This window comes from Phyllostomus discolor, chromosome 4 (genome assembly GCF_004126475.2).
Source record: "Phyllostomus discolor isolate MPI-MPIP mPhyDis1 chromosome 4, mPhyDis1.pri.v3, whole genome shotgun sequence".
Lineage (NCBI taxonomy): Eukaryota > Metazoa > Chordata > Mammalia > Chiroptera > Phyllostomidae > Phyllostomus > Phyllostomus discolor.
Window position 1 is genome coordinate 24,422,384 of NC_040906.2, and position 17,785 is coordinate 24,440,168.

At 49.0% G+C, this 17,785-nt stretch overlaps 1 protein-coding gene across 4 annotated transcripts in view; it reads right to left on the reverse strand.

The window, feature by feature from the left end:
- NRP2 (neuropilin 2) overlaps positions 1 to 17,785 on the reverse strand; it is a 114,457-nt gene that overhangs the window by 7,323 nt on the left and 89,349 nt on the right. For 2 of the 4 annotated variants that reach the window (XM_036022997.1, XM_036022998.1), the window contains exon 16: positions 9,898 to 13,413. The exons of the other annotated variants lie outside the window; for them this stretch is intronic. In XM_036022997.1, the coding sequence (XP_035878890.1) occupies positions 13,133 to 13,413 (281 nt within the window). In that variant the 3' untranslated portion in view covers positions 9,898 to 13,132. Of the gene's footprint in view, positions 1 to 9,897; positions 13,414 to 17,785 lie in introns of those variants that run through there. 4 annotated transcript variants of the gene reach the window in all.

Here is a 17,785-nt window from a genome sequence, read left to right on the forward strand (position 1 = left end):
TTGTCCCAGGAGATCACAGCCTCTTGTCTCTGGAGGCAGAGGACTGGATGAGATTTCTAAGAAAATGGACCAATGAAAGAGGTCTATGAAATCGATTGCCTAGATATGACTGATATTTCTGCAGATTCTGAGAATCAAAGCTTACTTAAAGTGAAGAACACATTAGTGGCTTAACTTGGCTTTTGACTGCTCCCAGCAGTTTGGGTGATGAGAAGGGGTTGAAAAAAGGATAAGTTAATCAACATTTTCAAAAGCGCATCTGCTCACCAAGCCTTAAAGAGAGAATGGCACACTGGGGAAAACCCAAATAAAGGGAACATTCGTACAAAAAGCAATTTAACTTGATAGCAATTTTCTCCAGTCCCTTTGCTAATATTCTTGATATCTGTGTTTGATTAAGAGCATTCTTTCTCAAAATCCTCTTTACCCTTCACAGGCCACCTTCTTTTTCTTTTGAGCCTTGTAGGTAAACCTCAGCCCGTTTCCTCAGGGTGCTGGCAGGGAGGGGTGTGGTCCTGCCACGGGGACCCTGTAGTTCTAGCAAAGACAAGGCAAGGGTTCGGAAGAGGGAGAGTGATGGGCTGGGAGGTCGAGGCAGAGCGTGGAGGCAGCACCTTCCTGGGAAGGGAAAATGACAGCCCCAGGATGGGGACCCAGCTTGGGAAGGGAGGCAGACGGCAAAAATATGGGGCACGAGTGACTTGGAATTTTGTTTTTGATTTTTGTTTTTAATGAAGAAAAACTTGGAGAGAAGCTTCCATGATTCTGTTCTAGTGTGTGGGTGTGAGAGGGACGAGGGAGAGTGGAATGGGCCACACCTTTAGGAGAACACAGACCAGAAATGGATCGACCACCCACATGACTTCCACTTTCAACCTCTGTGCTCACATGACCTTACTTCCTTTCGGGCCCCGGTATGGGTTCAATCTCGGGCCAGTCTGACTGCCAAGCCTGAATTCTGACTCTTAGTACTGAATTATGGCCAAAGCGGGGCCCCTCCTCCCCAAGTCTGCCCTCAAGTTCTCTGGGCATGGGCAGGACACTACAACTGCCACCACAGTCCGGTTACCCCACTCTAATAGACATAAAAGTCTGCCCCATCTTGGGTCCTAGTTGACTGGACACATATGCTCTCCAGCTGTTTGCCTGCATCAGTGACTCCCCATTTTGTTGAGAACTAATGACGACCACTCATGACCATGACTGTGAAGATGTGCTGATCCGAAATGGGGAGCTTCACGTTTTCCATGATAGACATTACTCAGAGAGGTATGGCTGATAGAAAATTGTTCTTCATCAACCGACAAACTAACCAATCAGCCAACCATCAGTTATTAAGGGGGTTTCCCGGGTGCTCGGGAACCATACTGAGGACTCTGGGAAAGGAAGATGTATGGGATCAGGTACTTACAATCAAGGCCCTTCCCTGTGGTTGGGACGCAAAGACTCGCCCACGCCAAAGCAGCACACAGGACAGAGGCGCACTGTGGCGGGGGCTGCAAGTGCTGTTGGAGCCCAGGGTAGGGAGTGGGCCAGTGAGGCCAGGTCACTGCCAGGAAAGGAACCTGGGGGTGAGGAGGAGGGTGCTGCAGAACTGAGGTGCAAGGTGGGGGTCGGGGATTCTGGGAATGCTTTCAATCATGGCACCTGAAGCTTTTTACTCATGCACTGATTTTTTGGTTGGGGGTTTGAGTTCATTTTTATCAGATCCACTAAGAAATTCAAAGAGATTGCCTTGGTTGGCCACAAATCTTCCTCCCCGTGCTTCCCGACATGAGAGTCAGGTCTCCATCCCCCTCTCCCCTCCCCAGCTGCTGCAGAGCAGCATAATGAGAGGAAGAAGTGCTCATGAGTGCCCAGAAGGGAGTTTAACAGAGCTTAACAGATTTGGAGTAATCAAGTGAGCAGAGTAGCCTATTTAAAAACAAACAAACAAACAAACAAACCCCAATTCAACAAAACATGGTCATTTTCATATTGACATTGAACCTCAGACTGAAAGTCCTCCTGTTTCCCCAGGTCCCCCTTCCCTTAGCAACATCAGGAGGTGGATTAGATTCACAGCGATGAGTGACTCAAGATAAAGCTCCCATTATCCCGACATTTCAGAGTAAGAGTTATTAAAACACACACTGGATAGCTCCAGGAACTCCCTCCACCCTGGAAGAGTCAAATGTTCTCCAGGGTCCTTATCAGTAGATCACAACACTATGGCATGAAGGCTAAATGGTCATACGTAGGTAAGAACCAAATTTAGTCTAGGGAGATGTTTCCCCCAAGGGGTCAGGACCACTGCCTGGTGGGGTGAGACCACCCATGCTGTTGCAGGGGAAACACCGCAGACCCTCCAACCTGCAACCGGGAGGGAAATTCCCCGCTGAGCACGATCTCGGTCTCAAACAAGAATGCTTTCTCTCACGGTCCTTTCTCTCTCTCTCTCTTTACACACACACACACACACACACACACACACACACTCTATCCTCTTTTCTCCTTAGCGTACTTCCATTTTGTCTCTTCTATTAAGATTCTTTGGGGTTAGTTCGTTTTTCTGACACAGAAAACTTGCAACCTTCACTTTCACCACTTCTGCTCTGTTGTGGTCCACTGTGTGTAGTGGCATCGGCATTGCTCTGTGTACTTTCCGCAGTGTAAAGCATGCTTCGTAGGATTGCTCGGAGAGTAAGGAGTCTGCCCCACACCACTGGCTACCTTTAGATAAATGATTTGTGACAGTCTGTCCCTGGGTCACTTGCACACAGATCACTTCAGGACACTGACATGCACACTGGTTCTCTGTGGAGAGTCCCCTCCATGCCAACTCGGAGCAGTGGATTGAGAGGCTTGGTTGATGCTGAGGACAGGTTTGCCCCCCAGAGTGCATTAGAAGAGAGACTGTAGGGCCATCCACTCTGCACCTGAAGGGAAGCCACACGGGATATGGAGGAGCGGAGGGCTGGGAGCACTGGCCCGGACACAGACCGCCTACTTCCTGTCTGCATTCTGCCACTGCCCGGACACATCATCCACCTCCCCGAGTCTCTGCTCTTCCGTAAAGTAACCGCTGATCTTCTTCCCTGTTCTAGAACTCGATCGTCTTCATGGGCGGAAAATGGGAAGGCAGTGAGGGCCTTCTGATGAAGGCTCTCGGAGGAGGGCTGCAGGCTGGAGGGGACAGGGCACCATCTACAGGAAAGGGCTCACTGCCCCAACCTTCACCCCACGTCTGTCCTCCCCTGGAAGTGGCTGCGCCCTGATGGCATTGACCTCGAGGTGCGCGTGGGAAGAGCAGACCGTGGAAAGGACAGATACATGGGCTCCATGCGGTTCTGTGTTTGCAATACTCGCTCATTAGGCTCAGCAGCCAGGCCCGCCAACTGGCAGTCCAGGAAACGATGACGTGGGTAACCGTGCCCCACGTGGGTAACCGTTAAGCCTCCACCTTAACAGAGGCAGGGCTGAGAAAACCTCACGGAACGCCAGCCTTAACACACAACCCACCAGACTGCAAGCGGCCTTGAAAGCAAGGATCGAAGAGACTTCCATGCGGAGAGTCATGGAAATCATTCATTTTCACAGGTCCCAGGTGTCATCGCTTCTATTTTAAAGAGGAAGAAATTGAGGAAGGAGGGCAGAAAAATGCAGTAAATCACTGAACAAATCAGCAGTAGAACTGAGAGCAAGCCACGTTTTCAACACCTTGTTTTGGGACTATGATTTGTTTGGGGAAAGCTCTCGGCCACTTCGAGCCCCTGTTGAAGTTCACTCCAAGTTCCCGAACCCCCTGAGCCAGCGACACCACGGGGCTGTTTGGACCGGCGTGGCCTTCAGAAAACCCTCTCAGCCATTCCGTTTTGACCCCAGCAGGAGACACCACACTGGGACCAAAATAAATGAGAAGCAATGAAGGACTAGGAGATATTTCTTGGCCCTTTAAAGTGTTTAATTTAGTATTGGCTGCAGGTCCCCCTCCCCCACGACACTCAATTTCCCTAGTTTGATTTGCTCATTCCCAGTTGCTATAAAAAGCCAAGAGTTCAGATGTTAATCTAAACTTTGTCAAAGCTCCTCCACAGAGTCAGGCTACTTGAAAGTCATTCACCCCTTGCTGGGTTTGGCTCGCGTTTAGAAGCGCCACCAGAAGAGCCCTCATCGTGAGTTTCTCTCTCTTGGGCTATAGCCAAATCTATGGAAAGTCATGGGAAGAGATTTTTTTTTTGGAGTTTTCAAACGGTTTCAAGCTGGAAAGGAAAAGGGGGTTTGGTTTGAAATGTTAGAAGAGTCTGAACTTAAATTAGGCATTATTTTCTATTATCGTTAATTGAGTAGCTGGGAGGAAACACTAAAAAGGATTGGAAACTCCAGCTGCAATGAGGAGGCTGTGAAATGACCTAATAATACTTTCAAGTGTGGCGGCAGAGAAGCGGAGGAGGCCGGAATGGCTCCGCTGGGCCCCTACAATGGCGTGAACATGAGAAAAATGCAGCTGGAGAGAAGCTGGCTCTGGAGAGAGGCTCCACGAATGCGCAGGCTGGGAAAATCCAGCACCGCCATGGAAGACAGTTCTGGAATCTCTTTACTCTGGGTCTTAGAAAAATCAGAGATGTTTTCCATCCCTGTGAAAAGGATGTCTTCTTAAAGATGGCTCCTCGTTTCCTACAGGTTCGTGAAGACCCCCTCTTAGGGTTGTATCTCACCAAGACGGTTGGTTATGCTTCGGAGCTGGGCAGCGTTTCTGAACACACGAATAAATGAATGATCCGGTGATGAGATTTTGGGTGTTCCCACAAGGTACCTCTCTCTACCCATTCCAGAGGTGACTTCCCTAGAAGCTCGCTGGCGACCCATGTAATTACATGTATTTATGTAAATAATGAGAACAGGATAGAACAATTGCTCTGGCTTTAGTTTTGGTCCCCTCTAAGAATGCAATGAGTTGGAGGAAACAACCAATTCAGCCTTTGTGTGACGGAATCTGATCCATGCTTTTCTGGGAGAAGGCTTTGGTGGAGGGAGGGAGGGCAGAGAGAGGGTAAGGATGCCGGAAGAGAGAAACGGGGCCACCGAGAGAGGAGAGGGCGGAGGCTGAAGGTGAACACCTGGCACAAAGGTGGAGGGTGGAAGCCGGCCCTGCTCTAGGGGAGGGGGTGGGGTGCAGGAGGGGCAATGGCCGCCTCAGGAGTTCCAGAGCAGACGGTGATGATGCTGTGGGCGCAGGGCTTCTCACGGACAGTTACCGAGCTCACCCTCTTGGTCTGCACCTGGCCGAGGCTGGTGGGTACCCCAGGTTTCCTCTGATGCTCCCATATCACCCCCCCATCTAGGTCCTAATGCCTGTCTTCCTACCTCAGTATCAGCTGTTGGAACTGCCATGGAGGCGAGTGCCGACAGGGGTTCCCAAGGTCCTTATACCCCCTTTCCCAACTCCTTGGTGGCAACAGGGAATCAGTGGGGGACAAAACAGTTCTTTAAATGCCTGTACTAAAATAAAGTCTCAACCCAGCAGGCTAGCTGAGAACAGGACTCTGGTCAAGGCCACCTCTGCTCAAAGCTTTCTCTGCACTCCCATCATTATGGGAGCCAGCTGCTCTCTAACAAGGTACAGAGAACTCCAGTTCAGGCAACCTGTTAATGAGTCCTGCTGCCGGAGAAAAATTGCTGTGGTCGAAGGCCAAGACATGGTGTACTGTCACGCCAGCTGGTATGTTAGTTAGTGATACTAAAAGGGTTCAATTTTGCACAATTATACACAGAAGACAAAACAAGGCTTATGTGTGTGTGGTGACATGTCTCTTAGCTCACCCACACCTCAGGCTTATGCTGGTTTTTTTTCCTGAACCATCCAGAGCTATCTACACAAGCCTCCTGCCCAGGAGTTAGCAGTCCTGGATTGCTGGCAGGGCACAGAAAGCCCACAAAGCCCATATACGGCTGTAAGAACGACCCATGATGCTCTGAGTCCAAGTCACGTTTTCATGACTGCTTCGTCTCAGTGCGCAGCAGAAATCAGGGCAGTGCTCTTGGAAGAAATGGTGTTTCGAACTAACAGGTCCCTTGGTTTCTCTTCCATTTGCCACTCCTCCCTAGAGCCATTTGCAGCTGGTAGCTTTGTCTGCACATACGAACCTCCCACTAGAAAACAACCTTGTAGCCTGGTGTCTTTCCCTGGGTCACAAGAGCCCCGAACCTCCTCAGAGGGAAGCTGGACACTGCCTTCCAGCCCAGAAAGCCTGCTCCCCTCAGGGTCGGTGTGGGACCCTGGTCACAGGCCCCAAGGACTGCAGGGTCTCAGTCGGCATGTAGACCTACTCATGGCTGCTGGAACATTTTAGTCTGCAGTACAGTACTGCGCACTGACCTTAAAGGATGTTTTTTACATGAATTTTTTAGTAGAAAGCATAAATAAATAACAGCAAGGCACAGCACAGTCACTCTTTGAGGAAACCAAGTGGAACTCATTAATCATGGAGAACAGGGCTCTGCCTGCTGAACCCGGGCACAGAATTAACTCCCGGGCCACAGCTGCTGCAGCCCCGGTGGGCTGCCGCCCACAGCCAGGCCCACATTCTCCGCATAGTGGAAATGTTTTTTGAAAAAGTCCCCAGGATTAAAATTCCCTTCAGCGAAAACTATCCAGAGAGAAGCTACTGGGCCCACGTTAGAGAAAGGGAGACAGTCACAGAGATTACGTGGCTTGTGCACATGTGACGGGGATGCCCACTACCTTGTTACCCTCTCAAAGCGGGACAGGTTCATTTAAAAGGGAAACCTCAGCCAGCCGAAGCACATACTAAAGTGAGGACGGGCACACCATCGGGCCCCAGAATTCCACTGGAGAGAAACGTGCACAAAGAGGTGACGTCAAGGATGTTCATTGCGATATTGTTTGTAACAGTGAAAAACAAACAGACTGGGCACGATCTGAACCTCACCAGTGGGGGAGCAGTTAATAAACTGTGGTGCTTACACATGATATGGAATGCTGTGCAACGGCTAACATCGCCGGGGTCAATCTGTCTGTGCGCACTGATGTGGCTTTGCGACGTCGTCAAGTGAAAAGAAGCAAGCTGTCCAAAGAGAGCCAATGCAGTGATTCCATTTATGCAGAACCAAACCAAACCCCAACCGGACCAATCCGCAGAATTAGACACGCATGTATATGTTTGTGAAGGCATAAAGCAAGGCCTGGAAATCTCTACCTCCAACCATCTCTCGTGGTTACACTTGCTGGGGAGGGGAGTGAGGATGTAGTCATGTATAACTTGTAAAAAAAGAATAAAAAAGTAAAAAAAAAAAAAAGAAACCAGTCACCATCCCCAAATTTTCCCTGATCTGCTTTAGGATCAATAAGCACTCTAGTCACAGCCTCCCCAAATGGTGCTTCCCCAATCAACACCCAGTGCAGCCGTGGGCACATCTGCTGTCAACTCTTTGAATGGCCTCTCCTGTTCAATGCCTGTGGGACTTTACTTTTTGGACTCTTGGGGGTCAGTGACTGAAAAGCCCAAGAATAATTACTTTACCCAGAAAAGGAGAGTGATTCTGAGTTTCCTGCCCACCCCCTGGGCTTGGGGCAAGAATGGTTTCTACCGGTTTTCCTGAAGCACCTAGATTCCCCTTTGTGCCATTCCACGCTAAAAGGAATTGTGCCCTTTGGCAATTCCCCAAACCCTGAATCTCTTCATTGCTTAGGTTTGGGGCCACAGGGAACCCCTCCACAGTTAGTACAGTGGGACTCTGGCTAAGGCCTGTGGCCTGGGGCCTGACACCTCCTGAGGGTGCAGCTTTCTGATTACATGCAACCTCCAGACATCCTCCAGTGTGCCCGATCCATGTCAGGCTTCGTGAATTCCTACACTCTTCCCAGCCTTTAATTTATTAATGTGAGGCGATGCTTTTCTCTGCTGACTGCAAGGCTATCAGCTGGTGTTCCCCTCTCCCCGCCTTTTTCTCGGGTTGGATGCGTTTTGTGTTTTCTTTGGGCCGTCACTGAAGTGGATGAAAGGCAGGCTACAGCTGTGCACACCCCAGTGATGTGCGCAATTAAGGACAGAAAACAAGCCGCACGGACAGATCTGCAGGTTGGCTCAGACGTGCAGCCGGCAACGCAGACAAATCAAAACCTGAAACCGAAGCTCTTTCCATCGAAGATTACAGAAAGGCCACACGGTGTACATAAAACAACTGCCATCCATGAAGAGGGGCGGGGACAATAAACACAGGGCTGCAGCTGATTGGCTGGACTTCAGTTATCTGGGCTAGGAGGGTGGTGTCTGCTTCAACAGCAGGAATGCCCATTTAAACAGTCATAAAGGGCCAGGTAGGAGCCCAAGCAGACCATGCTGTGCCTCGACATCTGGTATTTATGATCCATGGGACACAATTTCTCTAACATTGATGCTGGAGTTCAATCTGAAACACCACGCTGATAATAGCGCTGTGTTTGATGCCTAAGATTAGAGCCCTAACAGACTTTGCCCTTTTGGGGCAGAGAAAGAACCTTGGGACTAGAACCAAGGCGGGAAGAGCAGTGATGGCATTCGCAAAGGGGACTTCAAACACAGCCATGCTAATGAAGCATAAACAATGGCTAATTTTATTTAGTTTGGCAAATTTGGCCCCAGGCCAGGCCAGGAAAATGTTGACTGAGCCCAGGTCTTTGCCGGAAAGAAATACTTTTTGAGATGTTTTCATTTCACCCTTTACTAATGGGAACAAATGGCTTTAAGGAAGGCCAAATGCTATTTAGACAAAATGGGTAATTATGCTCGTCATCGGGGCAACAAACGGGCTCTCACCAGAGACACCCTACTCTGCCCCCCTGCCCAGGATGGAGGCATCTGCACGGCGGCACCATCGGTACTAGCAGAGCCTCCTGGAAGGTCTGAAAACCGGAAGCCCTTCGGTTTCCAGAGGAGGTTGAAGAGCGATAAAAGAAGGACTCTGGTGGAAGCTGGGTCTTCTGGATGGGTCCCTTGTAAGACCTTTCATCACGGTTCTCAGACCCTGAGGAAGCCGCCGGGTGGATGGAGTGCTCCACGAACAACAGGCAGTGGTGGGAGACCCTTCCACGACCCCTTCTTCACCGCGTTCGGGAAACACTGAACAGCTGGGAGGTTGTGGTCCCTAGATTTTTCCCCCCTAATCCCCCGATGATAGAAATATGTTATATAACTAATCACTAACAACCCAAAGAAGAGAACCAAAGAAAAATACCTGTCAACGAGACCGGGATTTTTGAATAAGTTCCCCCAAGCCCCTCTCCTCAGTTTTTATAGAATTGTTCCTTTTATAAATGGCTCTGCCCTGAGAGTTCCAGGTTCACAGCAATCATATCATTGTCTTCGTTACTTGCTCCAAAATAAGGTCTGGAATATCTCTGAGCCTCGGACATGCTACAAGTTCCCGCTTTGCCTGTGAAAGTGCTCACAAACTGGAGATCAGCATTCCCCTGGAAGTAATAATGAGGTACGCTGCCACCTCTCCAAAGGAAGTTTATCTGTCTCCACAGAGCCAAGTACACGATACAGCCCCACGGGACCCATTCCCCTGGGGACCCTTTGAAAGGAGAGTGCCATCTCCAGGGGTTTGCCATCAAGAGAAATTTTGTGGAAATCACATTGAACAATGTAGCACTTAGCAACTCCTGCAAACATCCCACACCAATCATAAAAGTTGGCTCAGCTGCACAAACTGGATAAAACTCCTAACAAGCAGTAATAAAAATACTCGAAAGACAAGCTGGCATTTTGGCCTCAAAGAGAAAACCCACCTACCTCCCACAGAAGGGCCCTGTGGCTCAGAGGGCAGTCTGTAAACTGTGAAAACATCAATTTGTTCAAAGCCTACATTTCAACTTTGTTCTCACAGGCAAAGGAGAAAAGAAAAACCCAGATGTTTGTATAAAAAATATTGACATTTTATTACATTCCACACAATACATTTTCAAATAGTTTCCAATGTCCACAAGTTATTTTGACACACAGGCAACTGAGCAATGCAAGAGTTGTCACAGTTACAGGACGAGGGGATAAGAATGGGAAGTTCCAATGTTTAGGTTTTCTTGTTTTTTTTTTCTCTTGTCGTTGTGGTTGTTCTTTGGTAATTTTTGATTATTTAGGTGTTTGCTTGCCTGCTAGCTTCATTTTCAAGACAGGGTCTTTTGAAAGATGGGGTGTCAACCTCGGGAACGTGACTGTATCTCCTATACTATTCTGGCTTTAATACCAAAAATGTGGGATAAGGGAAAGGACAATTTTACTTTATTTTAAGCATCCTGTTTTGTTAATGGCAATGCTATGATCTTCCCCCCTTTCTTTCTGCCTTTGTCAGCAATTAGGGGTTAGCAATTGCCAGCACAATGTCAAGGAAGGGTTTTCACCCAGAGATAAGGGTTTCCTTCCTGGGCCTGTTGACATGAGACCTCTACTAAGGCAAAAACTTTAACAGCCCGAGCTAGACCTTCAGTTCATTCAGCCATTCATTTCTATTTTATTAGTTGCTATGACCTCTTTGTCTTCCGAGCAGCAACTCTAAACACATGCACGCATGCATTCACCTGTCCGGTCTATTTTTCTTGGAAGAGAGTGAGCCTTCTCTTCCTCTATGAAACGCAGAATGTTGCTTTTTAAAGCTGCAAGTCATGATTTTATAGAAGAGCTGCCCTTTTAGCATAGTACCTGGATAACACTATGAAAGTTGCTGGGGCAGAGAGAGAGAGAGAAAGAGTGAGAGAGAGAGAGAGAGAGAGATCGATCCCCAGCTGAAATGCATCATGGGATTCACAAAGATTTATTTGAGCAGTCTCATGTTCTCAACTATGGCATAAAGATGATGCCACATGGGGCATCAGATAAAGATTCAGCAAATTCACAAAGTTGTTGTCATCTTCTTTTAAAGAAGGGAAATCCTCAAGGGTATGCGGTAATTCAGACAGTTGCTACACTGGCTGGATTTTCCAGGTGTAATTTCCTGACACACGCTTCCATGGGTGCCTGCAGGGATGCCGATCATTTCGAGGGAATGCCTGGCCCCACATGCAAGGCTGGATGTGGACACGTGAGATAAAAGGCCCTTAGTGACTGGCATGGAAGTCACCACATGGTATCCTGGGCACCTGCCCCTCCTCCCTCTCCCTACTTCTCTTTTCCATCTTCAACCAGGGTAAGGACTCTTCTTGAAATGTCAAGGTGGCTCATACTCTAGCCTTTCATCTTTTCTTTTCTTGGCAGGGCTGCTGTGGTGGAGACAGAGCTGCTCTTTGAAATAGAATTAAGAGTGGGAGAGCACCATTCTTTCAGGAGGATGAGACAAACCAGATGCGAAAGTCAGTGTGTATGCTAGAGGGATGATGCGGATATTCTGAGAGAATGCTAAAAGTCTCTCCCAAGCAGCCAGAAAAAAAAACCAGTCATTAGTATTTTGTTCTCAGAAGGTACCTGGAGGCTTTCAGCCCAGGCAACCACCACCATTGGAGAGAATCTTAACACTTCCCCAGTGGATCCCTAGCAGGAAGGTGAGAAACAAACAGCCTGAAGGGGGACCCCAGTACTCTGAGAATCTCATGAAAGTACACATTTTCTATCAATGAGATTAACTCCACTATGGACTCTACCCTTTGCACAGGATCATTAGGCCATTTATCTCCAATATCCCTCTCCCTGTGTTGCTTAGAGAGGACAAACGGGCAGCAACAGATTTATCTTCATTATATTCTCTCTTGCCGATGCGGCAACATCTGGAAACGCCAGGCCAGCCTATGAGGGTGTATTTGCCAGATGCTATGAATGTGTTAAGGGGTAGCGCATTGGTACATTTAAAAAACAATTACTCTTTATTCTCTCATCATATTCAATTAAGTCAGGTGGACAGCCTTACATTTTAGTGGCTGTAGGTTCAGGCACACATCAACACCACGAAAAGAAAGCAAATGATCCCTTTCCCCCCGTATTTTACAAATGCTATCACAATGACCGATATAATACCAAAGAATACGCTTTGTAACATTCTTACTCAACTCTGTCCAAAGTTGGGATGATGAATCCCCTCGGGTGAGGAGATGAAAAGAACGTTTCAGTCCTTCCTCCTCCTCCCTCCTCTCCCCTACCTCCTCTTGCTCTCTACATATAAGCTACTGCTTTTCCTACGTCAGCCTCAGTTCCCTCTTTCTCTATGACTTATTCCAAGATTGGACTTAACTGATAAAAGCTAAACATTCATTATGAGCTTCTCTTTTATAAGGCAACATGAGACAGATTTGCTTCAGGGCTGGAAGTAGGGGTGGTTCCACTCACACCCAATGGCTGTTATCTTGTTACTTCAAAGACGCCAGGAGGCGTGATGGGGGTCACGCCCGAGTGTGTCTGGGTGCATCGCGGGAACCTTCTTCTTGGGTCAGGTGGGTGGGGGTGGGGATAGGGATGGGAAGGGCCACGTTTCAGTCCATGTGGCCTCTAGTTTTTTTTTTTAGGTACCTGGAAATGACAATGGTAGCCAACAGAAAGCCAGCCAGAGCTAGCTAAGGCAACAAAAAGCTTCAATCTCTTCTCCAAGTAAACAAAACTAGTATCGTATATTATTTTCTTGTAAAATGTACCCCCGGAGAAGTAACACAAAAGTTAAAGGGGGCCCTCTCGGAACACACCCACACATTTCCCCCAACAATGAGCCAGTCTCTCACACCCACCCACACACACACAGCGCTACTCACGCACGCAAAATGTATATTATGTACAAACACACAGATCCAGGTTTCCCCTTGAGCCTCCTGGCAGACTGCCCACCGAGAGGAGTTACGGGGTAAGGCAAGGGGAAGGATCAGGGAACCAGTCTCTGGAAGAAAACCGGCTGGGCCTTGAGCTGTGAAGTGCTTAGGGGTGTATCTCTTCTCACATTCGAAGATGCAACATTAGACTTGGGGTCGGCTGGTTGGTTTGGTATCAACAAAAGGAAAAAGGAAAAGAACTCAAGAAACATGGTCAGGATGGATAAGGGTGCACAGGGTCTGGGCCCCGAGAGAGAGAGATGTCTGAGAGTTCACACAGAGACTAGGCGAGGAGAAAAAAGTGCAAAATCGAGGCAACATGTTTGCAGTCTTTCTTGTTTGTTTTGGGCGCTGTCCTTGCTTCGGGCCTCAGCAGTGCGAGCTGCGGTCTTGCTCTAGCTTAATGGTTAGGGTGGGCTCCACCGCCAGAGGGGCCCCGTTGGTGTAGTGGGAGGTTTTGTAGGTGATGGAGTGATCGGTCTTCTTGGCCGCATAGCGGAACCGGTGGTAGTGGAGCACCAGGGCCAGCGCGACGGAGACCAGCACCAGCACGGCGCCTCCGGCGGCCATTACGTAATACCAGTAGACTGGGATGGGCTGCACAGGCACCGTGTCCACTGTGGGCTCGGTCCCTGGTAGGAGGGTGCCCCCTGGTGGAGAGACACAGAAGAGTGTTGCTAGGCTGAGAGCATGCAGACTAATCAAAAAATTAATTAAAAATAAAAAAGAAAACACACACATGCTTTGGAGTGGATAGGGAAGGGGAATAAGATGGCACTATTTCGTGGCAAGTACTTCTTCTACTACTATTTTGTGGTAGGTACTATCAGACCCATTTTACAGATGAGGAAATAGAGGCTCAGAGACGTTAAACCAACACTGGTTATGCTGCAAGTAAATAGTAAAGTATGGGATTCACCCAAGATGTGTATGATTAGATAGCTCTATTTTTCTTTCTGTTGCACCACAATTACTCTATAATACATAGAAGCGGTATAATTCTCTCTCTCTCTCTCACACACACACACACACACACCCAAGAAAATGATGTTGAAATGACTTCTGGGATTCTGTAAGGCTGATTCCCCGAATGTGTAGAAATACAGTATTTGGTCTGGCTGGCCTGCATTTTCAAACAGTGTATTAATTAGGCTGGCTAGACTTGAAGGTAAATTCCACATTGGATTGCCAACGCTTCCATGCCCACTGAAATCAGCCTTGTCTTGTCTAAACAGGTCAATTACCACAGTCAAGCAATGAGTAACGATTCAGTTTTTTAATTGGATAGAGGACCTTAAAATCTGATTGGAAGGATGTTACAGTAAGAAAGACATGTGGGCACAAAATGATAGTGGGTGTAGTAAGAGTGAGTAAGAGCAAAGGGAGGGAGATCATTCTTAATCACGGAAAAGACAGAGGAGGGAAGAGAAGCTAGCAGAGGATTTAGAAGGCAACCGCATTCGCTGGCTGGCCTCTGGTTGCCATGGAGATGATGTAGTAGATTTAAGCCCAGGGTAACTCTGGGGAAAGACTGGCTGGAGTCCCACTTGATGCAAAACAGTACTACAACTCGATTCTCCCAAAGATTTACATCAGATGAGGATCTGGCCCAGAATGGGACTAGGAGCTTTTGAGCTTGCCAAAACCAAACATGATCTTTACTTCTGAAAAATGATGTATGCTTAACCTATGAAAAATTCCTCCCTAGCTGCTCACACCAAGGGCCAGTGGCCAGAAGGATGTATTCTCTCCATCCATGGGCTGCCCCGGTGGGGAGCCCAGCCGTGCTGCTGCCTTCTCCATACATCGCTGGTCCCACTCTGTGGGTGTATCTCTGCTCAAGACGCAGACAGAGCTTATGCGTATTTTCCGGCCTCCCCCACGGGACCCGGAGCTCCTCAAGCAGAAGAACGCATCTCATCTTGGTTTCCACCCCCGGGTGTGCACAGAGAAGGCACTCCATAGATGCTTGTGATTAAATGACCGAACCGAGGCAATGACTTCTACTTGAGTCAGTGTCCGCCCACTCCTGCAGCCCAAGCACCGGAACTCCTCTCTTCGGTTGGAAGGGGGGATAGCTGAGGGGTGGTCAGACCCTCTGATGTCTTCTCACAAGTGGTATAAAAATGAGAGCATTTTTCTTGAAAATCTTGCAGAGCCTGTCTACCTCCTCAGATCTTAATCACCGGTTCCTCTAGCCTTAGGCCTCCCTTCTGCTAAGGTACAGGGTCCGTGGATCCCTTTCAGGCCATCCGAAGTGCCACAGTATTGGAGGAGCTTTGACAAGATGTGTCACACAGTATATGCCCTGGCAGCCTCATCCACAGCCCCCGGGGTGGAGAGGACCCCAGAATCCCGGGATCCCCTCCCTGCCCCTGTGTGTGTGGTCATCTTCATCATCACCTCGTCTGTTTTTCTTGATTCCCAAACCATTTCTGGAGTCGGGAAAGTGCTCCCCCACCCTGACCATATTAAAAATTATGCATAGAAACAGAGGAAAGGAAAGCAAAATGCTAAAAGCAGCTCCTTGAAATGGCCAGCTTTGGAGTCCCAGTGACTAGTGTCAACTCATTATTCAGGTCACCAAGAGTATCTGCTGCCTGGCAACCATCCTGCTGTTGGGTTTTTGTGTGGGCTCAGAAGAATGCATAAGGAACAAGTGTGCAGGAACAGCCCTGAGTTCCTCCGTGCCAGCGCCCCTCCCCAAAGGGAGTCCTTGGGCTCGCCTCTGATGTAGATCGGGCTGCACCCTGGGGGCCGTCCTCTAATGAAGCTGCAGCTCACCCGTGAGAGGAAAGGAAGGCGATAAATGCACAGGGATTAACTTCCCACCCGAAGCACCTGACCAGACCACAAAGGCAGGGGGGAAAATGTTTGTCAAGCAGAAAATGGTCACAACTGCCCACATTCCCTCCATCACCACCTAGTTTCAGTGCAAAGGGCTGCTGCCCTACAGCTCGAACGCTGGTTTTCAACATTAAATACACCACCCAGGGCTCCAAGGGCTGGGGCCGAGGAAGGATGTGGCCTTAATGCTATTCCTGAAGCATTTCTGGTGACAGAGACAAAGTTGGAGCACTGTGGGGGCACCCAGGGGACCCACTGGAAGAAGGTGACATTACAATCTGGGGATTACCCATTCAAAATCAGAGATAGACCCTGGCCTCAGAGATCTGCTCTGCTTCGGAAGACTAGCTCCACTTTGGGTAGGAGACCCCCTTCCCCTTTGCGAGCCATGCTCCCTGTCTGCAAATTGTCAACATGTAGTAAATGACATCAGATTGGCTCCTTAAATGATTTCCTTAAACACTGGTTTGGAGAAATGAGAAAACAAACTACGTGGGTTTGTGCTTTTAATGTTAAGGGAGTTACAAAACAGAGGTTGTACCTAATACTCCTTCCCACATCTCCCACAGGTGATTTTTGGGTGACCTGCAGTTGGGGGTCAGAGAGCCTCAGAACATTCACAGGCTAAAGAGACTCAACTCCCACAGGCAGGTGGGTTGCTGGTTGGGATTCCGGCTAGGCTCTGCAGCAGCCTTCAAGGGCTCTATGCTAATGAGGCTGTGGTTTGCCAGAAAAGGAAGGTGATGGATCAATAGCAGTTCAATCCCTTTCTAAAGCATTTTGCTGTAGCAGCAACCCAATGAAGATCAGATGGTTGGACGGATGGATGAATAGATGAATGTACTTTGGACCAACTTTCAGATTCCCTGGAAAATGTTAATGACCCTGAAGTCTTCACCTAACAGTTATTCTTGGAAAGGGCCACAGATTCTGCTAGCTCATGCTGTGCCTCTAGGTAAAGTTGCACAGAAGGTGCTCCCTTCAGGCAGATTCTTCCTGCATCAGGTGCCTGGGTTGGGGAGTGGCTGTATTTTCGCCCCGCTTATACACTCAGCGGCATGGGGTGGCTGGGCTGTTGTTTTACATTAAAGGAGCCAGGGTGTGGTCCCCGACATGGGAGAAAGAGCGCAGGTGAGACTTGAACTTGGCCTAGAGCTGGTCAGGTGCTCACCTGAATGTTCCCTTTGATTGCTCCAACTTCTACTGCTTATTCACATACCTTCTTTTTTTCCCAATTGGAAAATCAACTCCTGAACTATTTTTTTATTAATTACCCCCGCCCCTCACCCCCATTCCCCACAGAGTTTTCTCCTTGTGTGATAACGAGAAACATATTTAAAGAGTCAGTAACTGCAAGTGTATTTGCAAGGCTAAACAGGCCTTCATCTGTAAAGGTTCTGAGCTCTCTGGAGAGGGGGGAAGTGAACACACAGAATTTGAATTTGGAGAAACAATAAATCTGAAGAAACCATGCACGAGAGGAAAGAAAGGAGAGGAATTACGTAGTGGGCAGTGCTCCTTCCCTTCGGGCCGTGAGAACAGGGTTCCTGGACGAACATGAAATTGGGAAAGGCGGCCAGAAAAGGAGCAGCCACACGGGGGCGTTCCCCGGGCCGTGGGCACAGGGCTACAGGCGTCAGGTGGATTATGCTCTTTACTTCTCATGACTCTCAGATGGGAGAATTGAGAATTTAGGGGGGCAAGAGAGTTTCTCCTGGTTTTACCTGGTGGGAGATTGAGGAGAAGGGCGGAGTGACACGCAGTGAGACCCTAGAGATGGCCCAGGGCCCTCAGAAGATGCTCACACCTGGGAAGGGGCAGGGGCAGGACCAGAAGCACGTTCTGCGCTCAAACCCAGGGCTCAGACAGCAGCGGCCGGCAGGTCCGCCTGGCCTGTCCCGCACACCGCGCACCGCACACCGCGCACCGCACACCGCGCACCACACACTTTTATTAGCACACAGCCTCCCTCACTTGCTCACTTATTGCTCACGGCGCGCCGCCTTCGCGCTCAGGGGCAGCCCTGCATCCTTGCCACAGGGCCACACAACGCCCACCACCGTAGCTCTCTGGCCTTCCACAGAAAAAGCGGGCAGACCCCGGCTCTCGAACGGGCCGCCTCCCGCCATCGGAACCTGTCTGCGGACCATGTCGGTCAGGTCGGGGTCTCACGGA